This window comes from Moschus berezovskii, chromosome 22, assembly GCF_049115385.1.
Source record: "Moschus berezovskii isolate FMDL1 chromosome 22, NW_MosBer_1.0, whole genome shotgun sequence".
Lineage (NCBI taxonomy): Eukaryota > Metazoa > Chordata > Mammalia > Artiodactyla > Moschidae > Moschus > Moschus berezovskii.
This window is the reverse complement of record NC_142481.1, coordinates 10,751,322-10,769,465: the sequence shown is the minus strand read 5'-3', so window position 1 is coordinate 10,769,465 and position 18,144 is coordinate 10,751,322. Positions and strand designations below refer to the sequence as shown.

The following is an 18,144-nucleotide window of genomic DNA, read 5'->3' as shown; positions in this document are numbered from 1 at the left end:
GAGGTCGAAAAGCCAAGGGTGACCTAACTAAGTAAATAGAATTCAGACTCTTACCTTGCTGCGGTTGCAAGAGACGAAATCCTGAGTCCCTGCCCCACCCCTCCAGGCTCAGTTTCCCCCTTCTTGAATGAAGATTCGGACACCACCGAAGAGGTAGAAAGTTACAGAGGCTGGGGGAGACACATATCCCGCCCCCAAGGCGAGAAGAGGGCTTCGCTAAAATTAGTATCCCCTCGAGTCTCTAAGCCTCAGTCTCTCCATCCGTAAAAAGAGTGGTTGGGATCTTGACAGAATTTCTCAGTACAGCTCCCAAAGGTGGAGGCTGGGACTACAACTCCCAGCAGCCTCCTCGACCGACGTCCGGCACCACCCAGTCTCGCGTCCTCTGGGAACTGTAGTCCCGGAGCTCGCAGGGGCGGCGCCCGCCTGTCTCGCCCACGCACGGGAAACTGGCGATCCTGGGAAGAGGCAACCCGTCCTCTTTCCCTGACCCTCCCTTCGCTCTGGGTAGCCGCTGGCTCGCTGAGAAGGTGGGCGCCCCAGTTCTAAAGTAGGATCCGCAATCTCGGCAGAGGGGGCGGGAATCAGCGCTGACACACCGGTCAGGAATGCAGTCTGGTCACCCTGTCTAGTCACCGTCCCGCGGCTCCGCCCGTCTCCCCACGCGGCACGATTCCCGTGGGAAGGGACGTGGGCGTGTCCCCCAGATCTGCGTCCACGTGCCGCTGTTTACACGCGCCCGGGGACAGAGACGGGGCACTGATCAGGACTTCTAATCATTCTCCCTTTCTCAAAGGCTTTGGAAATGCCCCCAACGCACGAGATTAAATCCTCGAGGGAATCGACCCGTCTCTTCTGGCCCACTGCCCCTTCCCCTAGTCCGCAGCCCCCCACGCGAGTCCAGCTCGGGAGCCCCGAGGCTCCTCCCCGGGATCCACAGGCTCCTCCCCCTATATTTCCCGCTCCCCCGGAGCCCCGAAAGCCCGCCCCTGGCTGGTAGTTAAAAGCCCTCATTCCTCGGCTTTCGCACCTCTCCCAGTCAAGTTCTGAACTTCCGAGGCATCTGGGCCTCCCTAGAAGGGTTTGTAACACTGAAACCACAGTCCTGCCCACCTGGACTCTTACCGGTCTCTTTAAGGTTTTCAGACCACTCGATCTTCCTGTCTCTTTAAGAGTTAGGGCCTATGAATGTGGCGGCCCCTTTAAGGCAACGTTGGACCAAATCACGTCTGAAACACTGTGGGGATACCCGCCGGGACCGTGTGCGGCTCTAACTCCTCCCCACGCCCCAGACAGCGAATCAGCTGCTTTTGGGAGTAGACTTTCAGTAAAAGATGACTTTTCTCGCTTCTCGGCCGTGCACAAGTGGAAATTTCCCCTAGTTATGCTCACAGACAGAGCGGGATCCGAGCGACACCTCCCGCGCTCCGGTGCCACATGGACGCTCCCAGACGAGGCCCCACCCCTGTGGTTCCACGTGGTTGGCGGCGGGGCCTGAGTTGCTTGGTCTACCTGAGGCATGGGTCCCGGGATGGCGGGGACCCTGTCCGGCGGTGAGTTGCTTCACGGCGGGCCGACAGGGTGCAGAGAGTTGGCCGGCGGGAGGAGAAAGGGGCGCCCTGGAGCGTTCGGACGGAGAAAAGAGACATCCTCTGAGACCGGACCATGCTTCTCACCCCAGTGGCTAAACCTGGAGGAAATCTAGAAGGGTTTTCCTCGGGAACCCAGAAATGCCTCTTCTCAGCTGCTGTCCCCCCGTCTCACCAAAAGAATCTGTCCAAGCGGAGAATATATCCCCCGGGGGATGGTGGGGACGGGGAGGCATTCAGATAGAGGATATTTGAGGGTCGTGGAGGGGATACTGGTGGGGAGAACTAGGGTTAGGATGGCGGTCTAGACGCGCTTCTGGGGAACAGACAGGGAAGAGGAAAGGCGTGGTAAGAGAATTGGGGCGCTCAAGAAGTTGAGACCAATGGACCGATAGGCGCCCTGGAGGACTGGACCGGAACAAATGACCATTTACCCTTCTGTAGGTGCTGCTCGGTTTTCTTGTCCCCCCAACTTTACTGCGACGCCCCCAGCCTCAGAACACAGTCGTTTCTCTTTGGAGGCATTGACCGGCCCAGATACAGAGCTGTGGCTCATCCAGGCCCCTGTAGACTTCGCTCCAGACTGGTAAGAGGTCCCATGCCAACTCCCGGGAACATTTCTCACCCCAGTAGCTGAACGAGGTGGGGTACTTAAAGGGGGCTTTCCTGGGGAACCCAGAAATGCTGCATCTCAACTGCTGTCCCCTGTCCCACCGAAAGAATCTGATCAAGCTTCTGCCCTTCTCTTTTCAATTTTCAGCCTCAACGGACGACTCGTGCCTCTCTCTGGCTCCCAGATTGTGAAGGGCAAGTTGGCAGGCAAGCGGCACCGCTACCGGGTTCTCAGCAGCAGTGGCCCCAGAGCTGGAGGAGAAGCAACCCTGCTGGCCCCCTCAGCGGAGGCAGGAGGGGGACTCACCTGTGCCCCGGCACCCCAGGGCAGCCTGAGGATCTTTGAGGGTCCCCAGGAATCCCTGTCAGGGACTCTACTGCAGTCCATTCCCTCAAGTCCCCCACCACAGATACCCCCTGGCCTGAAGCCTCGGTTCTGTGCCTTCGGAGGCAGCCCACCAGTCACAGGGCCTGGGTCGGTCTTGGCCTTGAAGTCCCTGGCCTCAGGGAAGAGGAAAAAGAAGAGACACTTGCCAGAAGCCTCAGTTCCTCAGGAGGCAGTGAATGAGCATGGGACCCTGGAGGTGGACACAGCTTTGGGGTCCCCAGAGCTGGATGTGGGGAAGAAGAGAAAAAAGCAGCAGCTGAAAGAACTAGAGGTGACAGAGCCACCGGCAACAGAGCCCGTTGTTGAGATGTTGGAGCCTCCAGGAGCACTGTCCCCGTCCACCACCAAGAAGAGGAAAAAGAAGCCCAAAGAGTTTGTCGAAATGGTCAAGCCAGAAACAGGGATGCCAGAATCCAAAGAAAAGATAGTGGAGGAGCTACAACTCAGAGTTAAAAGGGAGCCTCTGGAAGAGACAGTCCTGTCCCCCAGAAAGAAGAGGAAGAAGCAGAAGGAGCCAGGAGAGATGGAGCCGGTGGAGGGGACGACAGCGGAGTCTCAGCTGCAGGTGAAGACGGAGCCGCAGGAGGAAGCCATCCCACTGCCGTCCTCAAAGAAGAAAAGGGAAAAGAGCTACAAAGGGAAGAGGGAGCCAGGGATGGAGGTAACAGAGCCAGAGGTGAAGCCTCTTGAGCTCGCAGGGGAGGTGATGGAGCCTGAACTGCCACCTGATGTGGAGCCACAGGCTGAGGCAGCTCTGGGATCCCCCAAAAAGAGAAGGAAGAAAGAAAAAAAGCAAAATGTGATGATGGAGCCAGGGACAGAGGTGGTGGAAACACAGGCAGAGGGGATGGAGCCCGAGCTGCCAGGTGCTGCTGAGCCTCAGGCAGCTGTAGCATCCACCAGGAAGAAGAAGAAAGAAAGAGGGCACCTAGCGCCAGAGCCCAGGCCTGAGGAGACTAACCCCCATGGCGAGACGATGGAGCCCGAGCTGCCAGATACGGGGCAGCCTGAGGCCAGGGCAGATCCAGCATGCACTAAGAAGAGGAAAAAGCAGGGCCAGAAAAGCCAGGTGCCCGAGACAGCATCCCAGGAGGAGATGCCAGAGCCCCCGCTGAATCCCGAGTCTGGGCAGGTGGCTCCCACGGGACAGGAGACAAAGCGGAAGAAGAAGCCGCAGCAGGATCCCGTGTAAGTGTCCACCGGGGAGCCTGATGGCTGCGACTCAGACAAGCTGAAGGTGGCCACCTGGGTCATCAGAAAGCAGGAGCAAAGAACCCCCCTCCCACTGACCCCACACCACACCAGCCAGAGCCTAGGCCAGAAAAAAGTGCTTTATTATTACACCGAGGACCTCCTTGGCATCTGGGGTCAGTGGGGCACTTTCAAGAAGGGCTCATGGAAGACATCAAACAGCCTTCGGGCCTGGAGAGGGGGGAGGAAGAAAAGGAACTGGTCATTAAATGAGCCATTTGTTTGGTACATCAGAGGGGGCTTCTGGTTCTTTTTCTCCTCACTTGGAGGGGACATTGTGGGGGCGAGGAGAGAAGTAGTCAGATCTAGATTGTATCCCAGACTGGCTGTGTGAGGTTGGGCTAGTTCCTACCCTCTCTGGGCCTTCTGAAACCTCAGAACTTTGGAACCTGCGGTCCCATTTCTTTGGAGCTCCCTCCTGCCCTTAGCCCTTCAAGCCCATTTCCCCGGGCTCTTACCTTCTGGGGTCCCAGACCTGGGCACAAGGACAGATCTTCCCGGGATGCAGCTATGAGCTGTTCCAGAGACTGAGGAAGGTAGAAGCGAGTGGTCAGGGGAGGTAAACCCAAAACCTCCCCTGCCCCCAGCTGCTCGGTGGGTGTACGATATTCCTGGAGGGCAGGGAGATCCTGCAGGGGCCGGGGGAGGCAGGAAGGATGGGGAGGGGGCACTGGGAGGTAGAAGGAAATGGGTGGGCAGCTTCCTCGAAAAGCAAAGCAGGTAGAAATGTCAATCGGCACAAGGCAATTGCTCCTCACCCCAAAAGTAGTCAGGAGGGTCTGACTGTCCGTTTTGTTGACTGACTTGACGGTGGTCAGACATTCAGTCACCTGGAGGGAAAGGAGAGAGGGGGGCAAAGGTGGGAGAAGAAAACAAGACTGAGCCTGTGAGGGCGGCCCTGTGTCACTGCTGTGTCCCTAGGCTGCTCTGCATGCAGGAAGCGCTCAGTAATGCTTTGGGGGTGTGTTTTTTGATTATGTGTTTTGATGATTAAAAGGTCATCTCAGAGTGATCTCCAGCTAGCTGAGAGGGTACTGGTCATGGGATGAGAAGATAAGTCATTTACCTTGAGCTTGTTCTGCCCCGGGGAAGACTGTAGACTCTGAAGTTGGACCCCAGTTCAAAACCAGGCCCCACTGCCTTCTCCCTGTGAGTCCCTGGGCATAGGAACTGACCTCTCTGGGCCTACGTTTTCGAAAAATAGGGGTTCTCACAACACCCTGCACAAGGGTAGCTGGGGGCATCCTCCATTACCCTTTCGTTGGAGCCCCAATTCAGTTCATTCAGCAACTATTCTCCGAGCACTCCCTGAGTGTTTGGTGGTGCTGGGGACATAGCAGGTCTGAGACAAACCAAGCCCTGCCCTCCTGGAGCTCCTATTCCACTGTGAGAGGCAGATCAGTTCCAGACACAGTGACCCAGACAGGCAGGGCTGAGGGAGCCCAGTGTGGGCACTTGACCTGACCTGGGGATCCCAGAAGACTTCCTGGAGAAGGAAGCATTGGAGCTAAGATAGGAGAAAGACCAGATCAGGCAACTAATCAAGAGAGGAACAGGATGGACACAGGAGTGACAGAATGAGGAGGCAGGGGCTGCTGGGTCAAACAGGCAGGACCTTGGGGAGTGTGGTGAGGGCACTGGGGAGCCATGGGAGGGTTTGGGTGTTTGTTTAATATTTATTTATTTGACTGTGCCAAGTGTCAGTTGTGGCATGCAGGAGGTTTAGTTGTGACTTCCAAATAGTTATGGCACATGGGATCCAGTTCCCCGACCAGGGATAGAACCCAGGCCGCCTGCATTGGGAGCTCGGAGGCTTAGCCACTGGACCAACAGGGAAGTCCCCACCCAAGTGTTTTGAGCTGAAGAAAGCAGGCTTAGGAAGACCCTGCTAGCTGCTGTTGGGGCAGAAGTGACTGGAAGCTGAGGGTCGGGGTGCGGGGGGGAGAGGTATGACTTGAGGACTGCAGTTCAGACCCCCAGGAGGAGCTGGGGGAGGCCCAGACAGGGAGGGGAGGGTGCCTCACCCGGGAAACGAAGTCCTGCTCCAGCTTCTCCATCAGGAGATCAGCCGGCTTCTGCTCGTAGGCCTTGTATGTCTCCAAGTACCGCCCGGCCTCCTCGGGGCTGGGGTGAGAGACATTCGGGTCAGGGAAAGAGGGCAGGGGGGTCATGTTTTACATTAATTTCATTTGCTGATGCTAGAATTCCAAACTTTTAATATAGAGAAATGAATGTTCTCAACCTCACCTAAATGTCCCCTGGCGGTAGCCCCTGCTGGGCGGGCACACCTTGACAAGTCTTTTCTAAGACATGGCTAAGGGCCATAGCTTGGGGGCCTGACCAGTGGGGTTCAGGCCCCACTTCCCACCTGAGTTATCCTGGGCCAAGAACTTTCATCTCTCTGGGCCTTGGTTGCCTCACCTGTCAAGTGGGGGGTGTGTGTGCTAAGTACTAAGTGTTAGTCACTCAGTCATGTCCGACTCTTTCCAACCCTATGGACTGTAGCCCGCCAGGCTCCTCTGTCCATGTGATTCTCCAGGCAAGAGTACTGGAGTGGGTTGCCATACCCTTCTCCAGGGGATCTTCCCGACCCAGGGATTGAACCCCAGTCTCCTGCTTTGCAGGCAGATTCTTTACAGGCAGATTCTTTACGGCTGAGCCAGTAGGGAAGAGGGGTGGATGCTAATGACAATTAAACAAGTCCATGCCTGGTGCTTAGAAGCCTATTTAAGAAATACTAGCCATTCTGGGCGGAGAAGGCAGTGGCACCCCACTCCAGTATTCTCACCTGGAAAATCCCATGGACGGAGGAGCCTGGTGGGCTGTAGTCCATGGGGTCGCTAAGAGTCGGACACGACTGAGCGACTTCACTTTCACTTTTCCTTTCATGCATTGGAGAAGGAAATGGCAACCCACTCCAGTGTTCTTGCCTGGAGAATCCCAGGGACGGGGCAGCCTTGTGAGCTGCCGTCTATGGGGTCGCACAGAGTCGAACAGAGTCAAACACGACTGAAGTGACTTAGCAGCAGCAGCTATTCTGGGAGGGAGGTTTTATATGCAGCACACCTTCAAAAGGGAAGTTCTAGGAGCTGACTGCTGCAACTAACCTCACAGTCACCATTCATGTTTCCATTAGGCACTGGGTTTTTCTGACATGTAATTAACTGTCTCAAAAGTAGCTGAAACAACTAAATCACTAAACGGGCCTGTCGGTGTACAGAATAGAGGAACCCAAGTTTATTCACACCAGGAAAAAGCTAGCCTTTTTCCTCAAGTGTTTGTCTTGAGGCATTTTGTCAGCCTTCAGAGTCTAGCTAGAGGACAATGTTTGTTGATTAAACATTGATTTGTATTCTCAATGCTCATTTTTTAATTCTCTGTCTTTCTGTGGGCTTTGTTGCTTTTGCTCTAGTCGCAGAGGGGACTGTTCTTAATCATTTGTTCAGGACATGCTGTATTCACTTCCTCACTTTCACTTTTGTTCCCAAGTACAGTGAGGACATTCTTCCACATCGGAAGGCAGAGCGCAACCCCATTTACTTTTTTAAAAATATTTGTCTTTATTTGTCTGTGCCAGGTCTTGTTTGCAGCAGGCAGGATCTTCAGTTGCAGCACATGGTATTTAGTTCCCTGACTAGTTCAGGGATCGAACCCGGGCCCCCTGCCTTGGGAACACGGAGTCTCAGCCACCGGAGCACTAGGAAAGTCCCTTGACCCCATTTATTTAATGGGTCCAAAATATTCCCTAGTTTGGATGTAAAGACATGGGAAATATTCCCCGTGTGGGGGCCTAGCTGCATTCCAGACACTGTCCAAAACCCTTTATCTTCAGAAGCTTCTGGGCTCTCTTGAGAGATCTTGTAAGGCAGTTATTTTCAATCCATGACAATGGAGGGGGAAACTGAGACGAGTGGGGCTGAGTCACTCGCCCAATATCACACAGCCGGGCTCCCCATACACCGCTGTGCTACTTCCCACAGTAAAGAGAGACCAATTTTTCATACTTGCTTCTGTTTTAATATATAACTAATACACAAGTACATTTTTCTAAGTAGTCAAAAAGTATAGCGGTAACACATCCCTAGGGAGGGCACAGAATGACAAATACATTTACCCTTTGGCCTCAAAACCCATCCCTGGGGCTGGGGGCAGTAATGGGAGTGTCGCTGTAACAGCAAAACCCTGGGAATCAGCCAAGTGTCCACCAATACGGGGCTACAGGTAGAAGACTACACAGCGGAAAAAGAATGGATTCAGACAGTGAGTAGCAAAGTGATAGCAAATGAACTACCAAGACACGAAAAGACGCGGAAGGGAGCTTCCCTGGTGGTCCGGTGGCTGAGACTCCGCGCTCCCAATGCAGGGTCCCGGTCAGGGAGCTAGATCTCACATGCAACCAAGAGTCTGCATCCTGAACTAACTATCCCACATGCTTCAAGTGAAAGAACCTGCATGCCACAACTAAGACCCCATGCAGCCAAACGAATTAAAAAAAAAGACATGGGGAAACCTTAAAGAAGCCAGTCTGAAAGGCTCCTATGAGCTAACAGAAGATATATACTGGTCTCTGTCCCTGTTCTGACACAGCGCTCCAAACCCCTGTAAATGCCCAAGTGATAGGATCACCAAGGGCTGCTTCTGCTTCACAGAGGTGACCCTGGGTGGCTCCTAGATGGGGGGCTGGTAACTGGAAAGTCCAAGCCAGGATTAGAAGCTTGGAATTTCCCACCCCACCCCCAATCCTTTAGAGGGAAGAGGGGCTGGAAACAGAGTTAATAAGTAATCATGCCTATGTGAGAAGCTGCCATAGAATCTCAACACTAATCCTGGGATTGAGGGAGCTTCCAGGCTGGCAAACATCCACACCAGGAGGGTGACACACACCCAGCTCCCTGGGTACAGAAGCTCCTGTGCTCAGGACCCTCGCAGACCTTGCCCTGTGTACCTGTTTGTATCCTTTAGTGTATCCTGTAATGAACTGGTAAATATAAGTGTTTCCCTGAGTCCTGAGAGCCATTCTAGCAAAATAATCAAACCTGAGCAAGGGTCATTGGAGGTCTTGACCTGCAGCCTCTGTTCAGAGCACAGGTGATTCCCTGGGCTTGTGACTGGCGCCTGCAGCGTGTGTGGGATGGGGCAGCACTGTGAGCCATTAACCTGGGGGATCCGACCTCATCTCCAGGCAGAGAGTGTCAGAACTGAGCTAAACCTGAGGAGTGAAGGAGACTCACAGGATGAAGAACTGCGTTAAAAAGCATGACTATTTTCCACTTTAATCACCAGTCAAGTTTCCTGCTAACCAGCCATGCAGGTGCCTGTTTCTTGACATTTTCACCAAATTAATGGGTGAAAAATAACACCTCATTCTTTGAAAATTGACATTTCCTGACAAGCTGTATGACTGACAGTTTTTTCATGTCTTCTTGACAACCTGCTTTAGACTTTTAAAATCGGGCTTTTTTTTTTTTTTGGCAGCACTGCATGGCTTGCAGGATTTCAGTTCCTCGACCAGGGACTGAACCCAGGCCACCTCAGTGAAAGCCCAGGATCTCCTCACCACTAGGCCACCAGGGAGCTCCTGGGCTATTTTTCTTACTGATTTGTAGGAGGTCCTTTCTCTATATAAATACATAATACATGTTTAAATACATTCCTGTGAATATAAGCATGTAAATATTTTGAACTGTATAAATAAAACATTTATATGTAAACATATAAATTAGGGATCTTAGGACTTCCCTGGTGTCGCAGTGGATAAGAATCTGTCTGCCAATGCAGGGGACACAAGTTCGATCCCCGGTCCAGGAAGATTCCACATGCCTCACAGCAACTAAGCCCATGAGCCACAACTACTGAGCCTAAACTCTAGAGCCTGGAAAATGCAACTACTGAAGGGCCTGTGAGCCACAACTACTGAAGCCCAAGCACCCTGGAGCCTGCGCTCTGCAACAAGAGAAGCCACCGCTCTCCACAACTAGACAAAGTCTGCAAACAGCAACAAAGACCCAGCACAGCCAAAAACAAATACATAAATAAAGTTTCTTTTAAAAAATAAAAGTAAATTAGGGATCTTAAGTCTTTTTATCATATATAGCAAGTATTTCCTCTTCATGTGTCACTTGTCTTTTAACTTTGAGCAACTTCACTTTCACTTTTCACTTTCATGCATTGGAGAAGGAAATGGCAACCCACTCCAGTGTTCTTGCCTGGAGAATCCCAGGGACGGGGAGCCTGGTGGGCTGCCGTCTATGGGGTAGCACAGAGTCGGACACAACTGAAGCAACTTAGCAGCAGCAGCAGAGTATCTCTTACTATCCAGCAGTTTAAAATTTTAATTTTCTCAAATCAGCCAGCCTTTTCCTTTATCGCTTCTGGGTTTTGAGTCTTGCTTTGAAAGACTTTCCCAGCACAAGAACATATATATATATATATACACACACACACATACACACACATAAGTGAAGGTCGTTCAGTCATATCCAACTCTTTGTGACTTCATGAACTATATACCGTCCATGGAATTCTCCAGGCCAGAACACTGGAGTGGGTAGCTGTTTCTTCTCCAGGATATCTTCCCAACCCAGGGATCAAATCAGGGTCTCCTGCATTGCAGGTGGATTCTTTACCAGCTGAGCTACCAGGAAAGCCATATATATATATAATTTCTTATACTTTTACTGTAGCTTTTCTTTTTATGTCTATAATCATCAAGACTTCATTTTGATTATGGTGTAAGGGAGGGATCTCTTTTCCCTATGAAGAACCAATCAAAATGATCTTTATAAACCTAGACTTAGAATTAATTATTCAGCCAGGTTTTATGTCTAACTCATAAGTACCTAGCATGGTCCTGGGAATTTGATCTATGTCACCTTTTGTGCCTACAACCCTGTAAGAAAGATATTAAGACGCTGTTTTACAGATAAAGGAATTGAAGCCCGGGGACTTTCGTGGTGGTCCAGTGGTTAAGAATCCGCCTGTCAATGCAGGGGACACAGATTCGATACCTGGTCGGGGAACGAAGAGCCCACGTGTCTCAGGGCAACTAAGCCCGTGAGCCACAACTACTGAGCCTGTGATCTCTAGCGCCCAAGCTCCACAGCAAGAGAAGCCACTACGGTGAGAGGCCCACGCACCACAACTAGCAAGCCGCCCCTGCTCGCTCCATCACTGTCTGCGCGCAGCAACAAAGACCCAGCACAGCCAAAAACAAATAAATCAAAAATAAATAAAATATTTTAAAAAAGAAATTGAAGCCCAGAGAGGCAGTGCCTGGACCAGGTTCACACAGGGCATTCCTGGGAGGAAGAGGGAAGGTCTGGAGGTGGAAGGGGGGAGAACTCTTGGGATGGAGCCTGACCTGAGGGGGAGCCTCCATCTCACCTCCAGGCAAGGATCAGGGTGCAGTCGGCCAGGATGCACATCTTAGCCAGCTCCTTGAGGGCCTGCTGAGGATCTTTCTGAGAGAAGAAAACCAGAATGAGGGCTCTGGGAGAAAGCAAGGAGTTAAAGAGTCTTAAAAGCTGAGCACCTTAGGAAGCCAAGAGTCTTTCACTCAACTGACACTCCCTATTCTCCGATGGGGTGCCTGACCCAGGCAGGGCAGTCCCAGGATCCAGCAGTGACCAGGCCAGCCCTGACTCTGTCTTCTGGGGACTCACAGTCTGATGAGGGGGACAGACCCATCCCTAGACAGTGATGACCCAGAGTGCCCAGGGCTGAGGCGGAGAAGCCAGAGGAGCATCTGTTGTACCCGGAGGATCAGGGAGAGCTTCCTGGAGGAGGGGACATCTGAGCTGGGACCTGAAGGAGGATGAGGAGTGAGGGTAACAAAGGACAGCAGAAAAGGGAATTTCTGACAGGGGAACAGTGTGTGCAAATGAAGGAAAGGGAGAGAGGGCTTGAGGAAATGGAATTCACTGCTATAGGATGGAAGATGTGAAATGAAAGGGTGATCATTGGAAGCTGAGGGATGAGCTGGGAGAGTAGGGCAGGGACTGGGTCATACAGGGCTTCACAGAGGGCACTGGGGGGCTATGGGGGTTTGGACCTCAGGTCTGTGTGTTTGAAGAACCCTCCGCTTGCAGAGGGGTAAAGCTGGCGGCCACGAGATGAGAAGAGGCTGGGGCAGAGACCCAGGCAGGAGAAGCAAGGGCCTGGATCAGGGTGGGGCTGCGAGGACAGAGAGAAAGAAACAGGTTCAAGAAGTATTTAGGTGGCAGAGGGCTGGTGCGTGCGAAAGGAAAGATGGGTAATCTGACCATCCCACCTCCTCGCCAACACAGGTTGCGGCTCAGATGCAAGAAACTCCCCATTGAGGTTCCGACTTGCATTCCTCCTTGGAAAGGACTCAACACCCACCTGGCAACCAAGAGACCCAAGGCTCCTCATTTCACAGACAGGGACACTGAGGCCCAGGGGGAGTGACCCCTGCTTACCACATCCACCTGGACGAGCAGGACCCGCAGGGCGTAGCTCTTCCCCAGGCTCTGCAGCCGCTGGTGGATGTAATCTGGGTGGAGGTTGTGGTAACGGAGGCTGGTGGGTGGGGAGAGAGAGAGGAGTTGGGAGGTCTCTGCCTGAAACACACCAGAAGCCCTCTGGCTGGAGGGCTGGAGAGTGAGGCAGACAGGCTTGCTGGGGTCTGAGGCTCAGAGAGTGACTCGCCCAAGGTCATCCTTCAAGAATGGAGCACAGCGGGGCCTGGCAGAGAGGGCTGCCTGGCTCTGGCTCCCTGGAAGGGTGGATCCCCAGATTCTTCACCAAGGAAGAGAAGACCTCTGGGTTTCGGGTGGAGCATTCGTTCCCCAGGGGTTAGGGTCAGGGGGTGCTGCATAGCTGGTCTGGGGAAGCAGGGCCCACCTACCCGCCCCCAGGACTGCCTGCTTTGGCCTCTGAGGGTGCTGGCAGGGAGGGGTGGGACAGCTTTGCCACCCAGGAATGAAGGGGCATCTCTGCCCAGCAGCCGCCAGCTCCATACCCCACAAGGAGGACAGGAACTTAGCAAGTTTCACTTCCCCTGTCTGGCTTTGTCTGGAGAAGGGCCCCCAGGAGTGGAGGGGGGAATCCTGTTTAACTGGTGAAGGTTACCAAAACCTTGGCTCTAGTTCTGAGGGTCTGCGACATGAGGCCCCCTCCTCCCTCAAGAGGCAGGAGTTCTGGCCTTAGCCTCTCCTCCCTTGGACCCGAGACCTCCGCTCTTGTTCTGGGTACTTACGGGCCAAGATCTCTGCCTCCTCCATGGGGTCACACCAAGGCCCACGCCCCGGGGTCTCCTCCTCCCCCGACAGCCCAGAACACCCAGAGCACCCCACTCCCAGGCTGTCTGGAGGGTGGGCGGCCCCAGCGCTCACCTGAGGAAGAGGGCACAGGTGCTCTGGCCCAGCACGTAGTCGGGGAGCACGTCCCCAAACTCCCAGGGCACGTTGCGCACGAACCTCAGCACTGGGTTGCCCCTCTGGGTGAAGGGAGGAGCAAAGCCATTAGTGGGGGGCCCTGGGACCACCCCACCCACCGCCACCCCAGGGCCCTCCTCCCACCTCTGCTCCACCCCTCTGCACCCTCCTCCTGCTTTGCACCCGGGGCTTCTCCAGCTCTGCTCTCCTCCTCTCCCCAGACCCCTCTCCTCAGCCCGGAATGTTCTGGGTGCTGGGGCTCTGACCTAGGCCCCCCCTCTCCGGCCCTGTTCTTTAGTCGCTTCAGTCGTAGCCCGACAGGCTTCTCTGGTGGATTTCCCAGGCAAGAATACTGGAGTGGGTGGCCAATTCCTTCTCCAGGGGGTCTTCCTGACCCAGGGATGGAACTCACATCTCCTGCATTGGCAGGTGGGTTCTTTACCATGGAGCCACCAGGGAAGCCTTCCCTGGCCCTCGGCCTTAATCTAAGGGTCCCTGGACCTCTCGGACTCAGTCTTCTCTCCCAGCCCCAGTTTGTGTCCTGTGGCCACTGGATGCCTGTCCCCACGTGTCGACCTCACTGGCCCCATACCTGCCACCCCTCCCAGCCCCAACTCAGGGATGGCCCACCATCCAGAGACCCAGGGCTTCCCTCTGCCTCCCCTCCCCCAAGCAGGACACCTAGCTTCTAAGCATCCCCCAGAAATGCCTCCCCTTCCAGTGCCACGGCTCCCACCCCACCTCCTCCTGTTCCCCTGCCCTTCCCGGCTACCCTCCAAACAGGAGCCAGACAGCTCTTCCTAAAGCACAAGCCTGCCCTTCCCCTGCTCTAAGCCCTGCTGTGGCTCCCCAGGGTCCTCAGGAGGAAGCTCCTCAGGGTGCCTGTGACTCTCCACAGGGTTAGACCCCTGGCGTCTGCTGAGCAGACGCCTCCCTCTAAACACCCCTGACACTCTACTCTGTAGCCCAAGACAGATATACTCTGAGCAAGTCAAGCGCTGATCTATTTCTAAGTCTGACCAAGAGAACACAGATCCCGGCCCCTGTGGGGGACACAGACATTAAGCAAAGGCAGCTTGGGGGACTTCCCTGGAAGCTCGGTGGTAAAGAATCCACCTGCCAATGCAGGAGATGCGGGTTCGATCCCTGGTCTGGGAAGATCCCATATGCTGTGGAGCAACTAAGCACGAGCACCACAACCACAACTATCAAGCCTGTGCTCTCGAGCCTGGGAACCACAACTACTGAGCCCACGTGCCGCAACTACTAAAGCCCATGCCCTCTAGAGCCTGCGCTCGGCAACAAGAGAAGCCACCGCGACGAGAAGACCGCGGAGTGCAACTAGAGAGCAGACCCCAATTCCCACGACTAGAGAAAGCCTGTGTGAGGCAACAAAGACCCAGCACAATGCCCTCCAAAAAAGCACCTGGGGGATGGACATGTAATCACCAAGTGAAGTGGAATTCAGCTCGAATGAAGGTGTGGATCTGCTCTCGTGTGGGGAGCAGGGTGGTGGTGTGTGGTCAGAGAAGGTGGTGGGAAGGGTCTGCAGCCCTGGAGCATCTTGACCTGAGATGCCAGTAGCCGTAGAAGGGCTTTGGGTAAGGGAGAGGCGGGATCCGATTTTAATTTTTAAAGGATTGTTCTGTCCACTTCACACCCTCCTAGAATGGCCAAAATCCAAAAGACCAACAACGAGAAGTGGGGAGGATATGGCAGAAATGCAACCTTCACCCACGGCTGGTGGGAAAGTAAAGTGGTGCAGCCTTTTAGAAGACAGTTTGGGGGTGCCTGAGAAAGTTAAACACAGCATTGCCACATGACCCAGCCAATCTACACCTAGATAAATACCCAAGAGAACTGGAAACATGTCTACACAAACACTGGTACTAAATGTTCACAGCAGCATTTTCACATTCAACAAAAAGTATAAACCCAAATGTATATACCTAGGCCATAAAACCCAAATGTATATACCCAGGATACACTTCCAGGTATATCCTAGAGGTGGAGTTGCTGGGCCATATGGTAACTGCATGTTTAAACATTTGAGGAACCGCCAGACTGTTTTCCAAAGTGGCCACACCGTTTCATATTCCCACCAGCACTGTACGAGGATTCCAGGTCCTCCCCACCCTCCCCACCCTTGGTACTGTCTATCCGTTTGATTCGAGCCATCCCAGTGGATATGAAGTGGTATCTCATTGTGGTTTTGGCTCGTATTTCCCCTATGGCAAATATCATTCTTAAAAAAAGAATTGGGGCATTATGGACTGAATGTCTGTGTCTCCCCAAAATGCACAGGCCAAATTCTAACCCCAATGTGATGGTACGTGCTATGTGTTGCATCACTTCAGTCTTGTCCAACTCTATGCGACCCCATGAGCTGTAGCCCTCCAGGCTCCTCTGTCCATAGGATTCTCCAGGCAAAAATACTAGAGTGGGTTGCCATGCCCTCCTCCAGGGGAATATTCCCAACCCAGGGATCGAACTTGCGGCTCCTGCATTGCAGGCAGATTCTTTCTTAGGAGGTAAAGGCAGGTGATAAGGTCATGAAGGCGGAAGTGTCATGAATGGGATTAGTGTTTTTATAAAAGAGACTCCAGGAGCTCCTCTCCCCTTCTGAAGCTGTGAGGACACAGTGAGAAGACAGCTGGCTATGAACCAGGAAACGGGTCCTCACTAGACATGGAACCTGCCAGCACCTTGATCTTGGACTTCCAGCCTCCAGAACTGTTAGAAATAAATGTTCACTCTTTAAGCCACTAGTCTGCGGTATTTTTGTTAGAACAGCCCGAAAGGACTAGGACACGGGGCATCCTCAACCCACACACACTAGCTGAATGGATGAATGGCGCTGTTGAGAGCACAGCGGGTGGAACTCAGACCTTCCTTGCCAACCAGAAAGCCCTCCTTAAATATGCATTTCCCACCAGAAAGTCCAAAGTCCCGCTTCTCCGTTCCCATCCTCACCTGCCGGGGGCTCACAATGATGCTGTTGGATTTTGCTCCTGGTTTGGGGGCCTGGTTGGGGGTCTCTCCTGCCAGGGGTTCTGGCCCCACGGGGTGTGCGGCTTCAGCCCCGCCTGGAGGTCCAGAGAGGGCGTACTCAGCATAGGTCTGAGGGCCTGGCTGGGGTGAGGTCTCCACGGTGGGCAGGCTCCGTGTGGATCTGAATAAAGGCTTGGCCTGTGGGAAGAGATGTGAGAGGGCACACGAAGTCTGAATCCAGCCACTTCTTCCTACCTCCTCGGCCACCACCACCCTGGCCCCAACCACCTTCTCCTCTCCCTCGGGCGGCTGCAGTCACATCCTCACCAGTTCCCTCACCGGCCCTTATCCCCAGTCTGCTCCCTGCACTGAGTCATACATGTCCCTCCTCTGCTCAGAGCCCTGAGGTGGCTCCTGCCTTAGAGTAAAAGCTGAAGCTGTCACCACAGCCCTCCAGACTTTTAGAAAAAGAGCTGTCCCTGCCCCTCCGCCTCAGAGATCTCACTTTCTATCTCCTCCCCCTTGGTTTTCTCTACTCCAGCCCCACTGGCCTTCCAGCTGCCCTAAAATGCATCAGGTTTTCTCCCACCTCAGGGCCTTTGCACTTGCTGTTTCCTTCCGCCCCATATCACAGTGCTCGTTCCCTCACCTCTTTTACATCTCAGCAAAGGCATCATCTCCTCCAAGAAGCCCTCCCTTGACTGTTCTATCTAAAGTAGCTCTCGCTTCCCATCACACCATATATCCTTAGCTTACTTTCTTTTTCTTCATAGCACATAGGTGGCAGCCAGTACTTAGCACCAGCCAATTGTGTTCCTGTGGGGTTGAGAATTCAGTGCTGCCAGATCCTTTATTTACCAGATGTTAGATGTGCAGACTTACTTCAAAACCGCAAAACCTTCCAATTCTTAAAGTTCAGCAATAAATTCACGCTTTTGCAGAACCAAGATGCTGAGCACGTGAAACATTCCAGAGCTAGTCCCCTTGGTACTGGTTTTCTAACTCTGCCTGAGCCCTCCTATGACATTTTACAGGTGGGGAAACTGAGACCTGCATAGATCAAAGGACTGTCTTCTCAAGGTAACTCAGGCCCCAACATTTCCTAACCCACACTGCGGTTCTACAGGCCCCTTCCTCCTAACCAACCCCTCCAAGCCTCTCAGCGGTTCCCTCATCTCCTAGTCCTACCCCAGGAGGAGGGACCACATCCTCGTCCATAGGAATGAGAAATTTCTTCCTTGCGGGTGGGCCAGCGGGCTTGTGTACTCCCTCTTCGTCCATCCCTAGCTCCTTCTGGGGCCTGAAAATGAAGACGTGGTGTTGGGAGCCAATGAGACATCAGCATTCCCCAGCAGGAACCGCCCCTCCAACCTCCAGTCACAGTCGCTCCCCCTACCCTCACCGCAAAAAAAAATTCCAGGGCTCGATAGCGTCTACCTCCAGACACCCAGGGAGCGAGATAGGTTCTATAAGGCCCCGCCCCATACAGCCACCACCTCCGGCTTGCCCCGCCCCTTACCGGTCCACTCTCTCCATTCGCCACGCCCTCCAGGGCCCCAACCTTCTTTTCTCCCGCCCTCACAGCTCCCCACCTTCCGTCTGCCAGGCCTGACCACTGTCACCAACCATCCGTCCGCCCCGCCCCAGGGCTCGCACCTGGATGCCTTCCCCTCGCTCCACCTCCTCAATCTCTTAGACGCTGTACCGATTGACTGGCAGCTGCCAATCGCCGCCGGAAGTCTCCACCCCCGACCCCTCTCGCCCTAGCCCGGCTGTCTTAGCTCCCCGAGGACCCACCTCCTTGCCCCCGGGCCGCGAGGAAAAGACCGGAGGGAGATAGAGGCTTCCCACCGCCCGCGCGGCCAGCGCGGCCCCAGGCTCGCCGCACTTCCGGCCTCTCTAGCCCTGTAGCCAGCTC

General features: G+C 53.9%; 3 protein-coding genes across 7 annotated transcripts in view; 1 reads left to right on the top strand and 2 right to left on the bottom strand.

Moving 5' to 3' along the window:
* The window catches only part of PPP1R13L (protein phosphatase 1 regulatory subunit 13 like), a 16,296-nt gene extending 15,075 nt beyond the window's left edge, over window positions 1-1,221 (bottom strand). Inside the window, exon 1 of one of the 2 annotated variants that reach the window (XM_055411869.2) lies at window positions 1,126-1,221. The gene's annotated coding sequence lies outside the window, so the exon portion shown is untranslated. Of the gene's footprint in view, window positions 1-54; window positions 560-1,125 lie in introns of those variants that run through there. The other variant, XM_055411870.2, reaches the window with a different exon arrangement.
* POLR1G (RNA polymerase I subunit G) overlaps window positions 1-4,073 on the top strand; it is a 16,005-nt gene extending 11,932 nt beyond the window's left edge. Inside the window, exons 1-3 of one of the 2 annotated variants that reach the window (XM_055411873.2) lie at window positions 1,094-1,553; window positions 2,034-2,175; window positions 2,350-4,073. In XM_055411873.2, coding sequence (XP_055267848.1) covers window positions 1,520-1,553; window positions 2,034-2,175; window positions 2,350-3,781 — 1,608 coding nt within the window. In that variant the 5' untranslated portion in view covers window positions 1,094-1,519 and the 3' untranslated portion in view covers window positions 3,782-4,073. Of the gene's footprint in view, window positions 1-1,093; window positions 1,554-2,033; window positions 2,176-2,349 lie in introns of those variants that run through there. The other variant, XM_088830848.1, reaches the window with a different exon arrangement.
* On the bottom strand, window positions 3,903-18,144 carry ERCC1 (ERCC excision repair 1, endonuclease non-catalytic subunit). 3 transcript variants are annotated; one of them, XM_055411875.2, is made up of 10 exons: window positions 18,024-18,144; window positions 17,415-17,526; window positions 16,209-16,424; window positions 13,194-13,297; window positions 12,279-12,378; window positions 11,224-11,300; window positions 5,865-5,964; window positions 4,599-4,670; window positions 4,299-4,367; window positions 3,903-4,011 (listed from the first exon to the last, which is right to left on the bottom strand). In XM_055411875.2, exons 2-10 carry the CDS (start codon window positions 17,505-17,507, stop codon window positions 3,958-3,960), a joined length of 885 nt encoding a protein of 294 aa, XP_055267850.1. In that variant the 5' UTR covers window positions 17,508-17,526; window positions 18,024-18,144; the 3' UTR covers window positions 3,903-3,957. The 3 variants fall into 3 exon arrangements, with proteins under 3 accessions (XP_055267850.1, XP_055267851.1, XP_055267849.1); XM_055411876.2 differs by lacking the exon at window positions 18,024-18,144 and adding an exon at window positions 17,883-17,904; XM_055411874.1 differs by lacking the exon at window positions 18,024-18,144 and adding an exon at window positions 17,746-17,777.

Excerpts from the sequence above, each read along its gene's own strand:
- ERCC1 (XM_055411874.1), bottom strand. Across the intron at positions 13,298-16,208 it reads TCATTGTGAGCCCCCGGCAG|AGGGGCAACCCAGTGCTGAG; the intron begins GTGAGGATGGGA and ends CCCTTCACCCAG. Across the intron at positions 4,012-4,298 it reads CAGGTCTGGGACCCCAGAAG|GCCCGAAGGCTGTTTGATGT; the intron begins GTAAGAGCCCGG and ends CCCCCTCTCCAG.